The sequence below is a fragment of the Drosophila nasuta genome, chromosome 3 (assembly GCF_023558535.2).
Source record: "Drosophila nasuta strain 15112-1781.00 chromosome 3, ASM2355853v1, whole genome shotgun sequence".
Taxonomy (NCBI): Eukaryota; Metazoa; Arthropoda; class Insecta; order Diptera; family Drosophilidae; genus Drosophila; species Drosophila nasuta.
The window spans coordinates 13,061,244-13,086,492 of NC_083457.1; the positions used below are offsets into that span (position 1 = coordinate 13,061,244).

A 25,249-nucleotide genomic window follows, 5' to 3' on the forward strand; every position below is an offset into this window, starting at 1 on the left:
CCCCAGTCCGCTGTAAATTGGACGCACTTTGCATGCCACAAAGACTACTACGACTACAACAATCGAGCAAAAGCAAAAGTTGTTCACGGAGCGAGTCAAACTTAAATAGCAAGTGCAACTAGTTGGGAATTGGATGAAGATGGGGGAGGAGCAGGGGGAGGAGGAGGAAAAGGAGTGAAGACATGCGGGTTAAATGTTAATGCGAGTGCTTGCTGCTCCAATTAAAAATACAGAGCGAGACAGAGTGAGTGATTGTGAGTGATAGTGAGAGAGAGAGAGAAGGAGCAGGAGCAGAAGGAGATGGTGACTGATGACTACGTGAGGAACTCAATCGACTTACCTGAGCGAAACGTGAACTTTGACTCATTGCTGCCGCTGCGATTGTGATTGCCATCTGGAATGCAGCTCATGCTCATGCTTGTCGTTGTCGTGGTGGCAGCTTCCAGCATCAGCAGCGCCGCGGAGGCAGCGGCTGTTGGGGAATGCGCCAGGCATGAGGTGGATGATGATGATGTCGATGTTGTTGTTGTTGGTGAAGGAATTGGCATGCAGCCAGGCATCGACAACGTTCCTCCTCCTGCCGCTGCTGTTGCTGCTGCTGCTGTTGTGGATTTAATTTTCATTGTCTTCGATATGGCTGGTAATGAGGTTGCGCCCGCTGTGGCCGTGGCCAGCTCTGGTTCCATTAATTTCACAATCGAGCAAACATCATTGGCATTTCTCTTGTCGACTGCATTTATATATTGTAGTTGTTGTTGTAGTTCATGTTGTTGTTGTTGATGATGTTGTATTGTACTCGTATTGTAGTTGCTGAGTTCTTGTATTTATATTGCGAATTTTCGCAATTTTCCCCCCTCCCCCGATACATATACACACACATACAGAAACATTCACACAGATAGAGACAGAGACAAACCGAGGAATTCAGTCGAATTCGTGATTTGCGTTGAAGAGTTTGATCCAGTTTTTGGCAGAGTGAGGAGTTGGGTTCGATTGGGTTGGATTGGTGTGAGTCGAGTGTTAACAAAATAAACAACAACATCAACAACAACAACAACTATAGCGATTTAAGCACATCATCATAATGACAACAACGATAACCATAATGATAATGACGAATTGCAAAAGATGAATTTATAGCAATGTCAAATGAATTGTTCGTGTTTAGTAGGTGTCTATATGTGTGGGAGTGTATGAGTGTGTGTGTCTGGTTTGATTGGATCACTTATACAACAACACACTCACACACACACGCACACGTGGGAGCATGAAACATGCAGGAGCAGGAGATGGAAACAATGAGTGAAATCAAATGCCGTGAGGAGTAAAACAAGTACAAAAGGACATCGAACGACAACGGAAAATTGAATAAACAACAACGAGAACAACAACAATTATTATATGTACGTATTTTTTTTTTAGATTTTACGAGTTGCAGCAACAATAATATTGATTTACCCACAATTTATCTATGTTGAGCGCATAATTATGATGCACAATTTTAATGAATACAAATACGAATGCGAATCCAAACACGAATGTGAATATATGTATGTAGAAATATGTATATATTCCCCTTTGGTTGGCAGAAATGCAATCTTTTATCTCGACATTCGCTCAGTCATGTGCACACATCATGTTTACACACAACTTAAACACCCACACATTCACTCTCGGTGGCATTTCCATTCAATTTGCACATGTTGCAATGTAGTAATTATGTTATTGAATCACAACATTCGCTCGATATATGTGAAGTTTTTAAATTTCTAGTATTTATTACACTACATGTTGTGCAAAATGTCAGTCAACTGCACTCGGATTACTTGCAACAACTTCAATTTATCTGTGCCTATCTCTGACAGAATTTTCTTTTCAATTTAATTACAAGACTGCTGCTATACAATTCCTATCCCAATCTTTATTTAACTTTACGTTTTGATAACTAATACCCATAGGGTAGAAGGTGCGAGAGTTTTTGTAGTTTTAAGAAATTTAAGAAAAATATTTAAGAATTAATTTTTCTTTAACCATCTAGTATGTTTTGTACTCTATGGTATCCTTTGAATATTGTAGGTTATTGATATGCCAGAATAGCAGCTACCCATAGGGCATTTTAACTTTGTGGGTGCTTTTGTAAGGTTTTATGGAATTTAAAAGTTAATATTTGGTTCACCATCTAGTATATTTTGTATTCTATAGTATATTTTGAATGCAGTAGTATATTATTATACCAGAATACAGTTTTTTGTATATTGTAGTATATTTTGTTTTAGTAAATTTGTGTAGGGTTAACAATAACACCGCGCTTGTTTGCTTTTATTGAAATTAGGGAGAACGAAAATCTTACAATTGAGTGCTTTCGGCTTTCTAACTTATTAATGAGACATTTTATTACTGGCAACATGATTTACCTTGCTGTCAAGTAGTATAAGCAATTTAAATGACATTTTTATGTCTATCCTTATTTAATTTTATGCTGTCGGTCATACTCAACGTTAATAATATCAAAGACCGTGCAGAAAGCTGATTGAGATTCAATATTCCGGTTACTCATTACTGTGTGAATCAGCCTTTACACTCACACATATGTATATACTGTACGTATATAGTTATTGTATTGTATATGCGACCACATTCACGCCTTGTTCGAGAACAACCATATCCATTAGCATGCATCCTCGTCATTTCATTGCATTCCACTAACAACTGCAATCTGCAACAGCAACAGCAACTCCAACTGCTGCTGCTGCTGCTGTTGATGACAGATCCGTGTTGGGCCTTCACAATCCATCATAACCGTTGGCTGGTAGGCCATTAAAGCGATTGCCAATGCCACAAGGAGTAGCAAAATGGCCAGCACATGCCATCAACTACTTCTGCATACTTACTGCCACCGCTCTGCAATTCGTATTCGCATTCGCAATCGTATTCGTTTCGTTCGTATTTCGAGCATTTTCAGTGTCCTCGACGGGCAAGGAAAATGCCATCGCATTGGCACACTGGCAACTGCACAGCGAAATGCGGCTTACAAGCTGCACTTTACTTGCAGACGACAGACACACATTTGCTGCCACATTTGCCCCATGCGATGTGGCACAGAGTGAGCCCACCCAGTTGCAGTCTTCTAATGCGAGTCAAGGCATTGAGAACGGGCATTGAGAAATGCCGCAGATTTGCGTTTTTCATACTTTGCGTGCGCTACGGATACGGTTGCTACATTTTGTGGTCGTTGTCCGGATTTCGTCCTGCATGTCCCCGACATTTATGGCCCATCGCCGCAGGACGCTACAGGAATTTAATTCGACCCGTAGCAGCTTAACAGATTGGGTTCCGGTTAACCACCTGCCTCCCCTCCTGTTCTAACTCTCTACCTGCTTCTTTTTGTGCTTGAGTCTGATCGAAAAGGAATTGTTCAAGTTTCCAATGTCAAAAGTAGCTTAAAGTACATTTCGCACACACAACAGATTTTGCTGCAGCTGAGAAGTTGCCCGAGAAAATGTGCTTTAAATAACTTGCTTGTATTGAGAACTTGTCGCATTTTCAACATGTATTCATTAAAGCAGCATTGATTTCAGTCATTTTTATATTATATTAAAGCTTTAAATGGAGAGAACATTAAGAGAAATATTCCTATTGTGCAATATTGAATGTATTTAGAGCACTTGTATTATTCTTTTCCATTAAACGGAAACTTCAAAGAAGTCTTTGTAAACGAAAGCTTTTATTTTATTCTGATTTCTGTTGAACAAAACTCTATGACTTCTCTACGGCAACTTGTATTATCTTTGCAAGATGAAAACTTTTTTACCTTCTTTGTTGAATTAAATAATTATAGAATAATATTGCTGCACTTGCAGCAAGTTCTCTCTGTGGTTTTTTAGCAACAACTTTTAAGGTAATTTGAATCACAACTTTTTCGCAGTGTTCGCAATAAGCGTTCAGTCAATTACGGACTTGAAATGCGAAATGATTTAATGATAAGCTTAAGGCTGGCATTAAACCATTACGAGGAGACAGCATATGACCACAAAGAAGGACATTTGGACAGGTGTGACCCGCATCCATGAAGGTGGTGTGGAATAATGTGACCAAAGCGGAAGCGCGGCTTTCGAATGTTAATAAATTATGCAAATATTTAAATATCGTTCTTCGTGTCTGTTCTTGTGTGGTAAATAATGAAATGACATTTAAATGGCAGACAATCTTTCTTGCTGTCGCTTTAAATTTCACCTCCAAATTGAAAAATTACAAAATTCGTATATAAAATAAATATCCCACAAAACATTTGCAGTCAAGCTAATTGCGTCCACTCATGTGTGTATCTTTCCCTTCCCCCTCGAAAATGTTGCACAGCTAATGCAGCTGAAATGTCGTCGAGATGGAAATCAAAGGATGAAGGAGGGAAAATTTCTTACTTACCCGCACTGAGTTGGCTGCTGCTGGGCGAGGAGACCTGTGCCATGTGACCGGCTGCAATCAAATTGGAATTATTCGCATGGATCATGGCTGCTGTGGAGATGGAAATGGCACCGCTGCCATTCACTAATTGCGATTGCGGTAGCCCAATTGCTTGTGCTTGACTCTGGCCCAATGTGTCGCCTTTGGCGGCCATTCGATTCTGGTTGTCGATGGTCATGGGTGGCGTCAGCGTTTGATTTGACGAGCTACCATTCGAGCTGGCCGGCGAGCTGCTGTCGGAGGCGGAGGGCGTCAGATCCCGCTTGTTGGCCAACAGTGTGGCGGGCGGCTTGGCAGGCGGCGCTGTTGATGTTGTTGTCGTGGTTGTCGTTGAGGTGGTGGCCACGCCCAAGTCTCGTGTATTCGTGCTGTTGCTATTGCTGCTGCTGTCGAGGGAGAGCAGCGGCTTAACGGGCTTGTTGTTGTTGACGGACTTCTCTTTGAGAGCCGTGACACTCGAGTCCAGCGACTTGACAATTTTCTGCAAAGTTAGGCAAGTGTTTAGTGGATGGATGCACTTCAATCAGAGATTCAGCAGCAGCTCTACGTGTAGTATATGCATAACTAGGATAGCAGAAAATGCCAAAACAGAGAATAAAAGAGACATAGAGAGAGAGAGAGAGAGAGAGAAAAGTAGAGAGAAAGAGAGTGAAGCTAATGGCAGACAGACTCCTCCCGTATCAAGTCAATTAGTCAATGAAAATGTGTGTGCGGAGAGTGGAAATGGAATGGAAATTGTGCCGAAACTAGTGAGCAATACATATATACATTATAAGTAGTAGCATGTGAAAGTGGAGCAGCTCCAAGAGAATGACGAGCAGAGTGGCATGCAAATTGTATGTTGTAGAGAACCCCTGCACCCTGCCCCCACCTCTACTACCTCTCTCCACCCCCTAGACCTCAACCCCTACCCCGATTTCCAGTGGCGCTAACAAGCAAATGAATGAGGCCCAATTAGGTTAAACATCAAGTGAATGAGGGAGCTTCTTTTTTCGTATTTTTGGATTTTTCTTCTTTTTTCGTTTTTTTTTGTGGTTTGCTGCTATGGGGCTGAGGCATGCGGGTTTATTTTGAGTGGTAGCGGGGGGAGGTGTTGACGGGGGTGTTCGTATTTTTTTTAAGGTTTTTTGTACATTTTTCGGGTTGTTGTACTTGGTGTACTTACGGATTCGCCGAGCTTGTGCAGAGAGGCATTTATGCGATCCGGATTGCGTGGCGGCGGCTCTGGTGGCTCTGATGCGGCCATGGTTGGTCCGGCAGCGAGACCGTTTATTTGCATACCTCACACTCACACACTGAAGCAGCAGCTGCTGACCGACCGTGTCTGTCTATCGCTCACTATGCTCTTTAGTTGCTGCCCAGTTAGTACTCCCTGTATGTAAGTATGCTTGCTTGCCTGCTTGCTTGCTTGCTTGTGTGTGTATTGAATACAAGTGCTGTTCCCGACTGACTGACACGAGTATTTTTCAACTGCCACAATTTGCACCATGCGCAGCCCGCTCTAACATTCTGATTCTGACTACGTTACAAAGTGACCGAGGGAATACGTACACAGAGACACGCCCGATAAGCCGCAGGATGTTGGGGCGTCGCGTCGATTCGGTTATCCTTGCTCCTTCACCGTCCACTTCCAATTCCACTTCCACTTAATCCTTTAATTGCTCAACCTCTGCGTTTAACGATTCTCGCTTGTCGTCGTCGGCAATTGCAAATTCATCTGCAAATAAATTGAAAAAACGAAATCGTTTCACTAAGCTGCCACTCACAGATAGACAAATAATTTCATTGATATAGAGATAATGTCACAATAATGCTGGCGTATCCATCGCCTAATTATTTATGCATGGAATTTGCATTCGCGATGAGAGATTGCACTTGAACAAGTTATCGATAACAAAAGTGACCAAAACACTGAAGCTAGCGACGCCATTTTTTTTTTGTTTTGCTTTCGATCACTTATTGATTGTTTAGTATTTTTGTGTATTCTGGTATCTTTTTTATCTAGTCTAGCGCCTGTACTTATGTATATGTATATATATACAGAGAAAATTGAACTTATTTTTGGCGGAAATCTAATTCCGTCTGCCGACTTCAATTTTACAGTTGGTCGTAAAAGCTGCAAACTAGTTTTTGCTGCTCCGCACAGAACACACATGCCAACACTAACACACTCAAGCCAGGCAGGCAGGCAGGGAGCTAGTCATGACTTCAATTTGCGGCCATTTTGTCGAGTCTTGCGTGTCAGGCATCGGTTTGACTGCATTGCACTACGTGTGTATGTTTGTATGTACGAGTATTGTATGCCCGGTCAGCAGTAAACCCAAAAGTCGTAAGCTCATAATGAAAATGGAAATGGAAATGGAAAATTGCTCGTTTGCGAACAGCCGGAAAAACTTTGCTCAACTCGATACGTGGAAGAAGTGTTGAGTTTGCTATTAGTGCACAACACAGGCCCATGAAAAATCATGTTTCATAAATCATTAGCGTTCGTTAATTGACGTTTCGCGTAATTATGCAATCAGCAACTAAAAGCAATAGTGCGAAATTTATGAAGCGATGCATCATACTTATTCATTTATCGTTTACGATGTCGTAGAACTTTAATGCTAAAAAACATTCTGTTCAATTATTTAAAGTGTTTCCTTTGGTTATTACGTGCTTGCCATGTTTGATCAACTTTTACGAAAGTTTAATTTCAGGTCAAATAAATAAATGTTGTGGCTTTTGCTTCACCGAATCGTTGCTTACATATGAAACGTTTTGTGGTCGAGTTCATATTTGTGAATGTGCACAACAATTCTGAGCTCTGAGTTGAGGTTTTAATCCGATTGAGGCGAAGCTAAAAAAGCAAAAAAAAAAGAAGAAAACAATAACAACGCACCATCAAAGATGTTGTTTGAGGTTTTCTTCTATTTTCCGTCTTTTTTTTTGCTGTTGCTGCTGCTGTTGTTGTTGTTGTTGGTCAGACAAATAATACCATAAATACCAGGCTTAAGCAGCGGGCTACTCGTGGTGCAATAGGTTTGCCCAGCGGGCACAACAAGGAGTCTTATGTAAAGCCAACCTGGCTGCACCTTGACTCCAGACCACAAAACATATGTGTGCTCTCTGTGGATGGAGAATGGAGGATGGATATATGTTATACATATATGAGCACAACATGACCACAGCCACACACAGTTTGGTGCGCAGTTGTTGCAGTTAGGGAACTTAAGCTAAGGGGGGAATCTCCTACCCCAAATACAAGCCTCAAATGGGACTAATAGTAATGTGTTTTATGGTGGCGACCCACTCAAAACCCCAGAGAGGAACAAGCTCCAACATTCGGCGCTGTGCTACACAAACAGCAACTTTAATCATCATAATAATAACACACACAACTTTCCTCTGTTTGGGTTAAATCCGTGTATATGCTTTGTGCATGAACTAATCTCGGAACTCAACTAAAAGAATGTCTGCCATCTGCAATTTGCAGACACAAAACTTTGCTAATGAAAAACATACGCACAACAAGCTTTCATTTTAATTCTACATTTTCGGGTCACATCAATCTGTTCTTAAAACTTCAAAATATCATTTTGGAAGACCCGTACAAAATTCAAGAAAAACAAAAATGCACTTTAGTCCGCATTTCGTGTGCTCAGATGTCGTCTATTCGACTCCTATGTCACCATTCTCTCACAGATATCAGACTTATTGTCAGGAAGAAGTCAAAGCGGATGTGAAACCAAGCGTATCTTTCTATATTCACTGTGAGAATGCGCGGCAAGAACACTATCCCAGATATGTGGTCAACTATCGACGCAAATTCTGTGAACGTAGTGCCAAATTAAAGAGGCAAGCAGTCGAGGAGCGTCGGCAGCTATTCCTAAACGATCGCGTCGAATGCCTCAAGCAGCAAGGGGAAAGAGTGAGGCAAGTGGTTGCTGATTACCACGCGAAACACATGGAGAACTGGCTCAGAACGAGGGAGCACTTGGCCAGCGATATGGAGGAGCATCGGCAACGGCGTGAGCGGCATTTAATCGAGCGCCTGGAGACTCTGAGAAGGCACAACGAGCAGGTGAAGAGTCGCTGCGAGTTGCTGCGATACGGAAACTATCTGCGACGCATAGCACGACAGCATGAGGTTAGACGGAAACGCAGAAGTATCTTTTAGTTGGCAATACATCCGGTTAGGTGGGCATATTTCCAACCGACAGATCCTGTGTGCCTGTCATCCTCTGCTCCTGCCGCTGTCACTTCAACACGAACTCATAGCACACTTGGTTTTTTTTTATGTATTCATTCCGTGTCGAGGCTTAAAAAAGTTGCACCAAAAGTTAAAGGACTTTTCAATGCGTCGCAAAGTTTGAGCACATTAACTAGTTTTCTGAAGTGGGCCGCGGGGGGCAACATCAAACATCAAGCCAACGCATAACGTAAACTGAGTGAAATCGCTTGTCAACTTCAGGCAGTGGCAACATATTATATTCTCGCTCTTTGTGGTTGAACCATCAGCAAAATGCGTCTCTCTAAAACCTAGAGCGCAATTATCAACATGCCGTGACTCCGTGAATAAATGAAGCAGTTGCTAAACCTCCCAGGATCGCAAATTCACCACAAAACTTGAAAGGCAACTGCTGGCAAACTGAATGCAGGTCAGGGCAATTTGCCTTAAATATGCGCGATTCAAAAGGAGCCGAGCAAAAGTGTTCTGAAATTGATGTCAAAGCGGCAACCATAAGCCATAATTAGCTGCGTCTCCAGTGTTGAGCGCTTTGATTATATTCCTGCCTGGCCATTAAAACTATGGTGCTGTGGAGCTGGTTGGCTGGTTGGCTGGCTGGCCACAAAGGCAGCCCATTCTTCAGTCACTGTCAAAGACAGCAAAAGACTCTGGCAAGGATGTGCACTCAACTGTAATTGCATATATTCGCATGCAGCTCAAGAATTTCGCCCCCTTCGACTGCTTTGAGCTGGTAAAGTAACCAAACACAGTTGAACAACAGCTTTGGCTTTGGCTTTGCCTTTGGCAGGTTGCATTCATATATGTGTTGGCCAAGTTCAACTTAAATACTTGACCCATTTGTGGGTGACGAGAGGTGCGCTGAAGGTATTTGAACTGTGTCTGTGTAATTCAATTAAACACAGGACCCTAGAGTAATCTGTGTGTGTGTGTTTAGCTTATGCAACCTCGCTTTATCTTTATGTTTACTCATCTTATTCGACTTCAACAAGGTGCATAATTTATCCCTAACACAAGTTGCATAATTATATTTCCGCAGACACACAATTTTGTTGCACATAAACTCAGCATCAACTTTGCATAAATATGCTTTGTTTGAAAAATCTGCAAATTTATGAATTTTGCTCCAAGCGAACTGTCAACAATCTCTGCGCAGACAATAACGCACACAACCACATACACCACACCCCACAAACACACACATGCAGATGTATCTGTATCTGTATCTATGCTATGCATGAGAGTATCTGCAGCTGCAGCGTCGTGCTGTCTGTCAGATTTTGCGGTGCAGTCAAGCTCAGCAAAGTTTGCATTCAAATGGCACAGAAAACAAATTTTCAAAATTTGTTGCTGAAATGTGCCAGCTGAAAAGTCAACGAGGCAGCATTAAGTGGCTTCACCTTCACCTGTCTCTCTCTTTTACTCTTTCTCTCTATTTACCGCTGGCTGTCATCGCTTCCCTTTGCTGCTCGTTTCGCTGTTGCATGCAATTGACGCTGACATGGAAATTAATTGCAAATTAATAAGTTAAGTAAACGCAGTTCGCCAAAAACAGACAACTGACAACATCGAACTGTCCATCAACACAATTCTAATGTGCATTGATTTTTACTGGACTCGTTTTGAATATCCCCAGCTCAAGTTGATGACTCACTTTTCATTTGGTGAAATGAATTTCCTGTTGACTGGTTACTTCTACTCGATTATCCTTATCGAGTTGCTTCAATCTAAAAACGCATAGAGCAAATGTTAAAGCAGGTCAAAGCCAGCAACATCGACAACATCAACGTCATGCTAAAGTAATGTTTTCCATTGATATGCAAATTATTCTGAAGGCTCAGGCAAAAGGCTCAATGTTCCCTTCCTTGCATCCATACATTGCTTTAGCCATTCAGTAGCTGAAGCATTTAGCATATTTTGCTCGCCTTTTTGTGTTCCGACATCATAAAGTTCCTCATAATCGTGTGGAACTGGAAACTTTTTGCGTATAAATTCCAAGCAGCAACTGAATATTCAACGTCGATGCCATAAATGAAGTTATCATCTAATTATTTGTGTTTTCCATGCAAAGTTGAAAGTTGATAGTTGATAGTTGTGAAATATTGCGCATACGCCGAGTGGCTCAATTAGAACGAGATCCTCATCTACTCATTAAACCGACTGCACACAATTAGTGTGTACGAGTGAGTATATTGACTGCAATCTGTGTGTTTCAACAAGATAGAGAAGAAGTCAAAGTTTGAGTGGAGAAACTCATTTAGTTTGCAATTAATTTGTGGCAGCGCAACGCAGCGCAGCAAGCGGCAAGTGGCAAGTGGCAAGTGGCGGGAGAACAACGAAAACTTTGTGTTTTTCATTAAACTAAATAGATGCGGCTACAGCTTGTTCTCGCCTCTATTTTTCTCTCCCACTTTTTCTGTCTTTTTCTACTTGTTGTTCTCCCTAAGCAAGTTTGGCAAGCGGTTTCCGGTTTCCGTTTCTGCTTACGCTTAGAGGTGTGAGTAAGCTACGAATGTGTGTGTGTGTGTGTGTGTGTTGGGTAGACTAAATATTTTTGCCAGGCGCGAAATGAAAATGCTTGACCCAATTGGCAGCGAGCCGTAGCGTAAAACATGCAAAATATTTCAGCTGATGCCTCATTCTGCTGCCTTCCCCGCCTCCGCATTGACATCCTTCTCGAAGGTGGCAGGATGAGCTCTGCTGCTAATGCTGTGTAATCTTGGGTCAGTAAATGATTTTGCCATTAAAATGTCTGTGTAAATGTTGTTGTCTGTGTGTGTGCGCGATAAGTAAAAGTTTCTTGTGTCTTGCGGCAGATGTGGCAGCGGAGGATTCAGTGCAACAACTTGGCAGCAGCCCCCCAGAGTCCTAACCCTCTGCATACACAATTTGATAACCTACTTTCGAGGGGTTGTTCTTGCTGCTGTTGCTACACTTGGTGTTGCAACCTCTTTGGGCTCGCAACATTAAAAATTTACACATAATGACATTGAGGCACACTTTGAGCAGCGGCAAGAAGATTGGGGCCGACGGCAAACGAGCTGCACTCATGTCCTTGAGCTTATGTTTTTGTTTGGCATTAAGAGCATGTCAAATCAGCAAGTGTGCGTGCACACACACACACACACACAAGCCACATACCACGACACAGGAAGGTGCGTGGCATCACACTGTGCAGCCTACAAACTAAGTCTGCGTTTTGTTTTTGTGTGCGGCAGGAACAGGAAGCGGAACTCAGTTCGGCACAAGGCGCAAGGCATGAAGCGGATGTGTGAGCCTTTTGCTTGGCTATCTCTTGGCTATATATATGTATATATATATATGTGTAGGGGCGTGGCTGGTTGGCTGACTGCTATGCCGTGCTGTGCTGTGCTGGCGACAATCCCCAAAAGGGCGCAGTGCGCACAGCTTGCCACTTGGGAAATACTTTAAGTCCCTCTTCTTAATAGCCTTGCCTTGCCTTGCCTGCTTCTTTTTCTTCTTTCTGCTTCCTCTTTCTCTTTTTCTACTTCTCTCCTTTTCACTCTCTGCACCTTGATGGCGTTTTCATTCCTTCGGTCGGGTGAATTATTGTCAAGCGATTTATTACGCGCAACGGGCTGCTCCACATGGCGTATGCGTAACAATAATTGTAATAAAATGCACGCAATATTTCGCTATTTCCATGCCTGTGTGCCACCACACATACATGCCACACACACACACACACACATGTGCGCTCTCTTTGACGAGCATAAAACATTCGCATGCATATCCTTGTCGAGAGGATTTAATAACATGTTCATAAAACGCTTCACAGCTTCGCCTTTAAAATCCTTTTCGCAGACACAGCGCAGCACAGATCGGATATGAATTCCTGATCCAATGATAGTCATGTCCTGTCTACTTAAAGACTGTATATAACCATATAAAAAATGAGAAAGCGATTACGTTGACGGGAATCACCTTGTGACACGCCTGACAACTGTCGTTTCGGACAGGTGAGAACAACACGTGGCCTTGATTGACATCAGCAATGCAAACAATTTGTGGAATTTACACAACGCACATTTCACGCGTGCCCAGACAAAAATTCGAATAATAATTAGAGTTAATTGGCTCTGTGATTAAATTAAGTTTTCTTTGCGAGCTACGAAATAAATTAGTGAATGCATGAAAGAATATTGCTTTGAATTTGTCAGTAAAACTCAATTGGAAGTTGTTTGACAAATGACTGACAATTGATTGATTATTTTGCCATGCCAGGAACTTGTATTAATTTAATTTGAAAAAGAACTAAACTTTCTTTAACTTGACTAGAGACACAAAAGAATTATGAATTGTATTATTCAATATTTGGCAACTCAATTTTATTTAAATACAGAAAGAAAATAAATTACTTTGCTACTTGAATTATATTGAGAATTCTTAATTGAGTGCGGAAATAAATTCTGTTTATTTATTAAATATCCAAAGATAAGTAATAGTTTTCAATTGAGTTAAAACTTGCAGGCTTAATAAAGTGAATTGCCCTTGTTGTAAATTCTATTGCAATATAAATATAATGTTGAACTGAGTGCTTTGATAACATAGTTTGCAAACATAAATTGTAAATATTTAAAACGAGATTTGCATGTTAGATAGAAGGGTGTTAAAACTTTTAGCCTACAGCAAATGTGTGTAACAGGCAGTTGACAATGAGGTATATTTTGTACTTTTTGGTATATATTGAAAGTTATAGTATCGATATACCAAAACCTACGGAATATTTTATTAATTTTATTGGTTTATTAATTTGGATCTTAGTTGACAATCTGGTATATTTTGTATTCTATGGTATATTTGGTGCGTAATAGTATATCGATATACCAACTATTGCCTACGGTGTGTTTTAAATTCATTTAGTATATTTTAACAATAATTCAGCAATGTTATTCTTTTATTTAAAAAGGCTAACGGATATCTCATAGTCGCCTCTAGCATTCTTAATTTTAAATTTGAATTGTTTAATGTGCATTGAAGCAATTTATACTATTTTATATATTTTCAAATCAAAAGCAACTTATACACCTCGTTGCTAAATCAAACTTCAATTTAAACTAAGCCTCAACTTCAGCGTATTGAATTTCCTTGCACACAGTTTCGCTTTAATGCGTTTATTATTTCTATAATGCCGTTTTTGCATTTCGCACTCGTTATAATTTATGGCGGAAATAACTTGCATAAATAATAATTTGCTTTATGCGCCGCGCTTCGCCTGTCATTTGTTCTGCTTTAGCCTTTTTTTTATTTTTGTGTTTTGTGTTACCCCCTTTATTATTTTTTTTTTTTGCTTTTGGCCAGGCTCAAACAGAATCGCGTTGCGTCGCAATTTATGCTGACACAGATTCGGTTGCAAACACACAGCGCTGTTCGCTGTCAAAGCACAAGACTGCTGAAAATTTCCCTTTTCGCCTTTGCTTTTTTTTTTTTTGTATTTTTTTTTGTAGTCAGTAGACTTTTAATACACACACAAACACACACACATACGCAAAGTCAGACACAAATATTGACCGAATTTCGGCGAATTTTGGCCATGTTTTCGTGTTTTGGTCGCCTTTTTGTCGTCGGCGTCGTTGTCGACGCCTCGTGCGGTTGTTGGCCATATTTTTATATGTTCAAGTGTGTTTGTGTGTGTGTGTGTGGTTTTTTTTGTACTATACGCGAATATATGTTTGGCTGTTTTCATTGTCTGCGGCATTTGGGCTAAAAGCGAGTGCGTAAATAACGCATGAGAACCAAACGCAATAAGCAGCAATGAAGCACACAAACAACGCAATATATTGAAGCCCTGCTTTACCAATTTACCTTTAAATTGAACGCTATATTGCTGTGGCTAGCAAAGGGGAGGATTGAGGAGGAGGAGGGAGCGAACTGGGAGGCTGAACCACAAGCGTTTTCTGTTGGTTTCGCAATTGAAGCGCTAATTGTTAGTTTTCTTGTATTTGTTGTCGCTGTGGCTGCTGCTGTTGCTCCTGTTGTTGTCCTTGTTGCTGTTGTTGTTGCTGTTGTTATTGGTGTTGATATTGTGCTTGCTGGCAGCTTCGTTCGTTGGTTGCCAAACTTGTTTGTTTTATTGACGCTCAAAAGCATCCACTTTCACACACACACACAAACACAAACACATAGACACTTGAAGCACCCACGCAGCACTTATACACGTGCAAATTGTATACACACACATACGTGTATTCAATGTATGTGTAAATTGAATATATTTTCCTCACTGGGCACTCACTCACGTCTCACTTGGCGAATGTCTCGAACGGCACTGAGCGTCACCAACAGCAGCAGCAGCAGCAGCCGCATCATCATCAACAGCAGCGGCAGCGAATGCGGCATTGGCGTTATTTGCCGAGTCGAAATCGAGTCTGAATCCGTGTGAGAGTCCTTGGCATTTGGCGACTCCTTTGTTGCTCTTGTTGTTGTTGTTGTTGTGGAGGGTGGCTGAGGGAGCTGACGTCACGCACAAAGCTTTGCTATGCCTCGCTCTCGCACTGAGAGAGAGAGAGAGAGATCTTGCGCCTGCGTCGACCACAAAAAGCTTTCACGAGCCAGCGCCTCGGCTCTTGGCTGCTTCCCTTCACCTCGCTTCACCTTTGCTTCTTCCACACACACACACGCACACAGTTTGAGCCTAAGGCCAAGTGTTTGTTTACGTTTTTGCTGATTTTGTTGGCCGCGCGGGCTTCTATCACCAAAAATCCATGTGAGCACTGCGGTTGTTTTTTTTAGCCATTTCGTAAGCCGAAGGTCACATTCGGATGCTGAGCATCGAGCCGAATCGACTTTAAATGTCAATGCAAAATAAATGAAGCTGCAAATGAAGCAGTAAATAAATACTACGATACCAGAGCCAAGAGCTTATAAACTGCATTGCATTGCCATGGCAACAAATTGGCAAATAAGTTGTGCATGAACTTTAGAAGTGCACTTGAACAGCTGCTGTTGCTTTGCCTGGGATTAGCAGCAATAACAATCACAAATTGTATTTAATGAAATGTTTGCAGTTGTTGCTGAAAAGTTTCAGGCGTTGACAGCAGCAACATGCTTTTTTGTGGTTTTGGCAAATAAAATGCAACACTTTGATGATAATTAATGAAGTTTCGAAGAGAGCGAGAGGGAGAGAGAGAGAGAGAGAGATGGGATTTAACTTTAATTCGTGTCGTTACGTTTATTCGTGTTTTGTCACATTTTGTTCATCCCATTGTTTGTTGCTGCTGCTTGTTGTCTCTTTATCAATGCAGTCGCCGACAACAGGATGAAGATGATGATGGCATTACTGTCATTGTTGCCGCCTCAAGTGTGTGATTGTAAGTGTGTTTGTGTGATTGTGTCCATGTTACGTTAAGCATGTGCACATAGATTGAATAACAATACCCATTTACTCTAGTACTCAAATTCAATGCACACTCCAGACTTTTCTCTTGCACTCGTTCTCTGTTCTTCTCTGTTCGTCTTCCTAAATGTAATACTCAATTGTCGTCCATCATTTGTCTAAAAAAAGGCGCAAAAATTGTACATGTTCATTTTGCAAAATTTTACTATACTAAAATATACCGATGACTATATTTGGTTTAATACTATACAAATTAAAGTCGAGATAAACGCTAACCAATGCAGAATTATTATTGTACCAAAAATACTAAAATATACGTATAGAAACATTTGGTGTAATAATGTACTATAAAAGAGAAAAAAATACAGCCGAGATAACAGCTATGCAATATTTTTATTATACCAAAAAATACGGTTATACACATATGACTAAATTTAGTATAATGATATACTGTACAAGGGAGAAAACTCAATTCGAGATACTAGCTACCTATTGCTATATTATTATTATACCATAAAATAATAACATATATACATATGTATGTATGAAGATGCCTACATTTAGTAGAATTTTATACTAAACTATGGACTACAGTAGAATTATACTCTACTTAAAAATATATAATATAATTATAGAGGGGTACCTCCTTTTTTTGTTACAGTCAATTTATATTAGCATAAAGTTGTAGTATACCAATAGAAATATATATATAGGTAGAAAATAAAATTGAAAATTATAAAATCAACCGAAAAAGGAAACCAATTAGAAATGAAATGAAGTTAAAGGAAACATAAATTTGAATATGCTAAACAGAAGAATTACTAAGTTACTACTGAGTACACCAAACACAAAACTAATGCCAAATTAATCAAATAAATTATGTGTGACGCAAATGTCATGCCGAATCAATAACGTAATAAAATTCATGCAATTTTCTTCCATCTTTAGAGCTGCTGAGCTTTGTGCTGCCAATTTTGTAGACAGGTCAACTGGGGCTAACTCCGAATTGAGCCCTGCTCCTAGTCGCATTGCTGCAATTTAAGTTTTATTGGAGTTGAACAAACTAATTTGATTTGTTAGTCGAGATACGAGTAATTAGTTACTTGGCCTGTGCAAACACTGACTCGCATATAGGCAAATACCACAAGCAAGCTCGTTTGCAGTCCCTCTCTCTCTCTCTCCCTTCCCCTGCGACATTCTGATGAGGCGTCTGAGGTTGAGTGTCCCAACTGTAGCTCACACTCATTAGACATACTAAGTAAGTATATACATAGGCTATGTGTGTGTGTGTGTGATATATGTTGTGGATAGTTTGTGCTTGACTGGTGTTCATAATCCGAACGCACCTGGCGTATACTCAATATGCGTATACTCCATATTACGTATACGTATTAGATTGCTACAACGTATTTATTTGCCCATGCGTGTGTGTTTGTGTGTGTGTGTGGTAAAGTGACAATCATTGTAGTGCCTGGCCACAACATCAGAGCTGCATCCACAGTTTTGACTTGTCTCTGTAACTTGATTCCGCCTATTGTCACAGGCGGCTAATAAAACTTTATCAGCCTGAACCGACTTCATCCTGATGCCGCAAAACGTGAAAACATAAAACACAACTTAAACACAAACACACACACACACGCACACATATATCGAGAGTTTTATCGGTCTGACAGCAGCTGAGAGAAGCGACAGCGGCATGAAATGAACTCCAACAAAATTGTATAGGCATATGTGTAGCATACATATGCACACGTCTGTGTTATCAATCGATTGCCAGCTTACACACATACGCGTATATCGCAATCACTATACTATATTTTCTATGTGTGTTTGTGTGCAGATGAAAGGTTCATTCATCTCTATAGACTACGCCTACTCTGACTATTGTTGAGCTTGACAATGAGCATCTGCACAACTATGCGCGCACATATCTGCATGCTATATATAACGTGTATATATGTATATACATTTACAATCAAGTGAAAATCGGTACTATTCATCATACTCGTAGTTGGCCCCATGTAAAGTCTACCAACACTATGGCAACATTTTTGCAATGCAATTTACGGCTTTGTCGTTAGTCAAATGCTGCCCGAGTGGAGCACACACTTTGCTCTCTATTCACGCCTCTCACCACCCTCCTCCTCTATAACTCACAGAAAGACGTGCAAACCGTTTCTCAATTCGATTCCAACAATGTGCGAATGCAACAATGAGTATGAATAACTTGCAGTTACTCCGCACTCGCTAAGATAGCCATCGATTTAAAGTTGTGACACTTTGACAGTTTGGAAGCAGTAAAAAAACAAAAGTAAACTACATTTTAAGTTAGCTTACATAATTTATAAACCATTTTTCAATAATTTTAATCTTCTGACCAAACTATGAAGAGCAAAATACAACATACAACAATTTAAATTGCTCGAAAGTAATCGGCTAACAAAAATTTTACTAAGATTTTTGTAATTAGTGATAATAATATTTATAAGTCGAAAGATCCTTCACTTTCCAATGTCTCAGTAAGCATATAAGTTATATAAATATATAAAGCATCTTTTGTTGGTGATATGTAATGACTTAGTTTCGTGTCCAGAAAGTTCTCCACATCTTATTTTTCTAAGATTTTATATCGTATAAGTTGGTGAATAATATATGGAATATACTAATACTTAGAAAACCATTTAAGAAATCATATGTATCATATATCATATCATATAATGTTTCAATACATAAATCTACATTCAAAAATAATCCTTAGTCACTTAACAAATTGTTGGACTCAAAATGAGCCACAAGAAATAGTAAAAATAATGAATATACATTTTTTATTTAAAATGTATTTTAAACCTTCATTGTTATTATTATTATTTTATTGAAATAACGAATACCATTCCTTATTGCAATAATCGACTAAGGCCTGAAACTCCCATCAATATACTTAAGTTTCTTACTTTACTTAGTAGATACAACCCTTGAACTATCCTGTATAGGGTATAACAAAGGCAGCACAAACGTGCCAAGAAGAACTTCACTCGACGCAATACACAATTGTATTTGCTGCAGTTGCATCTGTTATTGCAAGTGTCTGCGTGTAAGCGTTGTCAACGATCTGATGCGTTGCCAGACAACCGCATTATCATCGCCATCATTATCATCATCATCATTCTTCTTCCTTTTGGTGCGCTGTGTTAAAACTAGCAGCGAGTCGCCCTTGCTTGCTGATACTGAATGGGCATGTTTATCAATGTTGTGCGCTTATCGTCGACAAGCGACAAACCGAGAGTCGAGAGTCGACGGGAGAAGCTCGACGGTCGACAGTCGCCATTTTCAAGACGGAAACTGGCAGCAGCAGAGCTGGAGGCGTGGCGAGAAGGGGGCGTTAGGTTGACAACCTATTTCAACATCTTGTTGTTATCCGTCGTGTGCTTCCTATTTTCATTTATTGGCAAAACTTTTAGCCCAGATGTGCGAAAACACGAACAAGGTATCACAGAGTGAGTTTCTATATCGATGCTGGTGTGTGTATGTGTGTGTGAGGGGGGTGTGCGGGTGTATGACGGTGTGCGTGTTTAGCTGTCGGCAAAGTTTTGGCATTGTTCAAAGTACCCAATACATAAATAAGCATGAATATAAAGCAAGAATGCGAATTCGCATCAAATAAATAAAATTCTCATATGCGAGTGTTTCTCTCTCTCTCTCTTAAAAAAGAAAATATATATTCATTCGTTATTGTTTCCATTGTTGTGTTTTGCCATTTAAACTCTATGGAAACTACAGCCAAAAATATTGCACTCTAGATTCCATTCAACAGTTGCTTGCCTCGACTTCGACTTCGATTCGAATCGATGTCATCATCTCATATGTGCTTTGCCTTCGATTTGCCTGCAGATAAAAGTCAAATATATATTTCTCGGGGTGTGCAATTTGGTAATAGGATTATGTCCTTAGCACAAAATGTTGCTGAATTTAGTGTCAAGACTTATCGGCAAACAAGAACTGATAATCTGTTGAGTTGCCCGTCGCCAAAATTAAATCAATTTCCATGAGGAATTTAAATAAATACATTTCGAGCAGTCAGCTCGAAGCATTCGAATGTGAGCTTTTGATTTGGGTTTGTCACATGACACTATTGACAGACAGCTATTTTACTCAAGTGAAATGAATAGCTCTTAAAGATGTGTTTTAAATTTGGGAAGTTTGCTTGAAAGTATTGAGTTGGTGAAATGGATAATAAACTATCTTTCTTTACGTATTAGATTATTACATTATTTGCATGATTACATTTTGAGTATTGCTTTATTTTAAAGAACTGAGTACTTAGATTGAATAATAAACTACTTTATAAATGCCATTTGATTTGTATTTGAGTAGTAAATAGTTGATATTTTACCAGAAGATGTTGTATTCTTTAATGAGAATGAATCAAGTTCGTAAATTTAATATTAAAATATCGTATTTTACTACTTAGATTGAAATTGATATTAACATTTTATTATTATTTCAATGAATAATTATTATTTTAAATGTGTGTTTTATATTCAAAACTTTGCTTTCAAGCATCGAGTTCCTAAATTGCCTAATAAATTATATATTTTTACGACTGCAATGAAAATTGCTAAAAGCTATTTGAAATGCTTTGTTATTCACATTAATAATTATTATTGTAAATATGTTATTTAAATTGATAACTTTGGTTTAAAGTATTGAGTTCCTGCATTCAATAATAAATTATCTATCCTGACAACTTTAATTGAAATTGATCAATTTTCATTTTATTATTATTTCCATGAATTATTAGTATTGTGAATATGTGTCTTCATTTGCTTTAAAGTATTGAGTTCCTACATTCAATAATAAATTACATTTCTCCGCTACTTCAATTAAACTTAAAAATGTTTTAGTTTATTTTCTCATAATCTCCATGAATAAATGATTAAATTGTAAATATGATTAAATTCAGGACTTTTTTGCAAGTATCGAGTGAATAATAAACGATATTTCTCTAATATTTGAATTTCTATTTTATTTTAACATTTAATATTGCATATTAATAAACTAAATTGAATAATAAACAACCTTTCTTCAATATTTGAATTGTGTATTTTATTCGAGAGTTAAATAATATATATTACGCCCATAAATTATTCTGTTTTTCGATTGCAATAAAACATTTTAAATTGCATTTATTCTGCAATCAACAACGCGTTAGAGAGGTTTCAAAATATACGAGTTTCATATTCATTTCCGCAACAACATCGAATGGGGCCCATAAAACGTTCGATAGTTGGGTCAACAAAATGCTTTGACACTACACGCAGAGAAAAACTAAGAAAACAATACGATAACTAAAAGTAAAACTGCAATTATTTGTATTACGTGTGTGTGGGTGTGTGTGAGTGTGTGTGGGTGTGTGTTGTTTAGTTGCCACGTTCTCTCCTCGCTCTTGTGTTTTGTCCGGATATTGCTAAACGGTTTATCGCACTTGGTAGTCGACGAGGTTGAGCTTGTGGAGCGGAGACCGGAAGCAGATATATATTATTAATGACTGGTGGGTCAGGGGGACCCAAACGAAATGTACTCGATGGCTTGCGCACGATGCGGCGTATGCGCAATATTTTCGCTTTCATATTTTATTACAGTTGCGAATGCTGCACATAAACATTTTCGGAGGGGACCGCTCGGAATGTTTGGCGCCACATTTGTAAAATCGAAATATTTGTCGGTCGTCTTGCCTTATGGCCGTGCACATCCAGAGTTCTGGCCGTGCTCTGGATGTTGTGGTTGTGGCAGCCTCAGATTCCCCTTTGTGCGCTTATTGTAAAGCGCCTTAATAAGATTTTATTGCGCCCAGTCATGGCCAAGCAAAGGGCGCAGAGAGGCAGAGTAAAGTCCACGACGAACAGACAGACAGACGGACGGACGGACAGACGGACTGTGGGACGTACGTGTTTGTGTACAACTGACGCAGATAATAAGTTTCATTCATGGCACGAAAGGACGACGCTTCATCCGTTGCTTGCTTTCTTTATTTTCAGTCCTTTCATTTTTATTTTCTTTTTTTCTTTGGTTTGGCATATGACCCCGCCTTGGTCATCAGCTGTAACGCCTCCCAACGTCCAGCATAATGACTGGCCACAATTCTGAACACCTACCCCAATTTGGGACTCGGGCCCAGTGAATTGGCTATTTGGGATTTCGTTCTCGTTCTCGCTGTCGACTGTGGTTATGTTTGTGGCTATTAGCATGAAGTAATTAATATACCCTCGACCATTTAGAGGCGCAATTGAATTGCGTGAGGCACAACATTCAAATTTAAACCAAATTCACATAATTCGATAAAATTTCGAGTTATGAATTTTCAGCTACTACTTTAATCTCGCCAGCATTTTAAATGCTTGGCAATTTATCATGACGAAATACAGAAATTCCCTCTGGCATTGTATACGCCTTTCGTACGCTTCTATTAGCAAAACTTGTGCGCTCTCTTGTGACGAGTGAAAGAATATGTAATAAAGATGGGGGACATACGACAACGACAACGACAACGGCAGAGACAATTTTGTGAATTCTTTTTGAAAGCATTTCTCATATATTATTGCCGAAAACTTTTTTGCGGAACTACACACAAAACACAGAACAGAGAACGAACGTGCGTTGGCAGTTTATAAGCTGGCAAAACGTTTTGCAATAGTATATGAAATACTATACATATATAGAGACATACAAACGAGGGTTGTCTTCAAAGTGTATAAATAAACCCAGGGTTTATTTGATGTACCAAAAATAGATACAAATTGAAGCTCAAGTTCATTGTGCGCTGCTTAAGAAAGTTTCGCATAAATTAAGGACTATTTGAAGTTAAACTTAAATGTTCTTAAGCACTCTTGAAACCGCCCTCGTAAGCAGCGAGTTGAAAATGCGAAGCTGGCACAGAAAGCCTTTAAGCTACTTAGCCATATTTCAGAAATAAAACTATATTTTGATAGCAACACATCAATACAATTCGTTAGGAGCAGCAAAAGAAAAAGTGGGGGAATTTTTATTGCCGTTTTCCAAGATAACAAGTGGCAAAAAAATATATACTATATAATTCTTCAATGATAGCTAGCTATCAGCCGAAATCAATCATATAAAATTCAAGAACTTTAAGCACTTTTAATAACATATTTCCTTATAAGTTATTATTGCACTTTATTTATTTTATTTATTTGTACATATATGTGTATGTTAGACCATTCCTTGTAAGTTCCACGAACTCATGGACTACAGGAGATAGAGACATAATATTTTTGATAGCGTTAATTATTAATAAACCAATCATTTAATTTGGTATATGGGTAATTCTCTGATAAATGTCGCGTGCGAACAGCTTAACAGTGACAAAAAAAACCTAAACTAAAACAATTTGAAAAATAAGTGAAGGGTATTCTTAAAGCTTTGGATTAGCGCTATTTTTAGAGCTAAGATTGATTTTAGGAACTTGTTTTGTTTTACGATAGAATATATAAATTCATTCATTTTTTGGTTTTGCGTACGAATTTGTTAATTTTTGCAATTATTAGAATAGAAAACAAAACTGAAAAAAAATTCCAAAACCATTCTTAGCTCTAATTAAAGTACTAATGTAGAGCTATAAAAATAACCTTTTCTTATTTTTAAAATTGTTTCAGAATATGTATTTTTTTGTCTCTGTAAAGCTGCTCGCACGCGACATCCCTCAGAGAATTACCCATATATATTTATTTATTTTTAATTCTGACTATAATTCCGTTTGACCGTACACTAAGGTCTCAAAGAAAAAAGCGTGTTTTAGAGGATTTGTTATATCAATATACCAAATATATATTTTCCTTTATTTCAGTATTTTATAAATTATTATTATGCAATATGTCTGTTAATTTATTTTTAAATCTGTCTGTCTGTCCATTTACCCGTATGTGAAACTAGATTTTAAGGACTCTAAGATATAAAGATATAATGTCTTTAGGAGCACTTGTTATATCAGTAATAATAATAAATATGAAATCTACCAAAAATATATGATTGGTAATTTTTGGTAGATTTCATATTTATTTTATAAATTATTATTTGCAGCTTATTAGTTTATTTATATATAAAACTGAATGCCCGACAGAGAAATACACTAAATATACATTTCGATGTGTTTTAGTATATTTTTGGAATATTAATTGGTTTAAATGATAATACTAAATAGTTTTGTTTTTATTGAAATCACGCTCTCTGTATCTCACTTACTGGTTTTGGTTTTAATAATAGTAAAAGAACAAAATTAACATATATTTTATTAAGATAGTTAATTTCAATTTAAAACTCATTTCTGAATTTGTGATGTAAATGTAAATTAGCTAAACTAAATTTAAAAAAAAAAAACATTATTTATAAAGTAGTTGCATTTGAATACGTTTTAGTTTAACGCTTTGATTTAATGTAAAGAGCAATGGGACCGAAGCGGAAAACAATGAAAATAAATAATGCATTACCGGGTTTATTAAGCACATTTACGAGGGTGCATTATTTAGGTCTGTGCATAACTTTCGACATGCTTGACAGAGTTTTGGGTATGGCACGAATGTACGTACGTACGTACATATGAGAATATCCTTAAAATTAATGTACAGCCTCGCAGTCCTCGCTGTTGGCTGCCGCGCTATGCATGGCATAAAAGCTTTGCGGATATAGTTTTTCATAAATCTGTTCAGGATTTCCGCGCTCCCGTGTTTGTTCTTTAGCGCGTAAAAACCACATTGTGAGCTCTTAGTCGAGCTGCTCCGCTCCACTCTGCTCTTCTCTTCTCGTCTCTGCTGTGGTATTTGTGGGTCGTCGACCCACATGAGCGTACCCAAATTAATAAAAATGCCCGTAAAAAGCGAACAAACTTTTGCACTGCGACAGTGCAGAACATGGATTTTTTTTGTTGCCTGTTGACTGTTGCCTGTTGTATGTTGTGTGTTGTGTGTTTCCTCTTTTAGTTTTGACTTTGTCTGGCTCGTTGCTAAAATGTGGCTATAAATGCAACAGCTATGACCATGGGATTCCCCCTTCGGGATGCGGCCAATGCACTTAAGATGTCACACAACTGCAGCCACAGACGGTCGCTTGCCACATGTGGCACTGCAGCTTCTCACTCTCTCTATCTCTCTCTGTCTACATTCAACGTTGTTCACCTTCTACTTTTACTG

The 25,249-nt window shown here is 38.9% G+C and overlaps 2 protein-coding genes across 8 annotated transcripts in view; one reads left to right on the forward strand and one right to left on the reverse strand.

The window, feature by feature from the left end:
* Nucleotides 1-25,249, reverse strand: part of LOC132791564 (kazrin) — a 57,481-nt gene that overhangs the window by 12,976 nt on the left and 19,256 nt on the right. For 5 of the 7 annotated variants that reach the window (XM_060800530.1, XM_060800528.1, XM_060800534.1 and 2 more), the window contains 3 exons: nt 5,627-6,178; nt 4,423-4,942; nt 341-730 (listed from right to left, as the gene is read on the reverse strand). In XM_060800530.1, the coding sequence (XP_060656513.1) occupies nt 341-730; nt 4,423-4,942; nt 5,627-5,740 (1,024 nt within the window). In that variant the 5' untranslated portion in view covers nt 5,741-6,178. Of the gene's footprint in view, nt 1-340; nt 731-4,422; nt 4,943-5,626; nt 6,179-14,515; nt 14,955-25,249 lie in introns of those variants that run through there. The other 2 variants (XM_060800529.1, XM_060800532.1) reach the window with 2 other exon arrangements.
* On the forward strand, nt 7,998-8,798 carry LOC132793167 (uncharacterized). The gene has a single exon (XM_060802859.1). It carries the CDS (start codon nt 8,075-8,077, stop codon nt 8,618-8,620), a length of 546 nt encoding a protein of 181 aa, XP_060658842.1. The 5' UTR covers nt 7,998-8,074; the 3' UTR covers nt 8,621-8,798.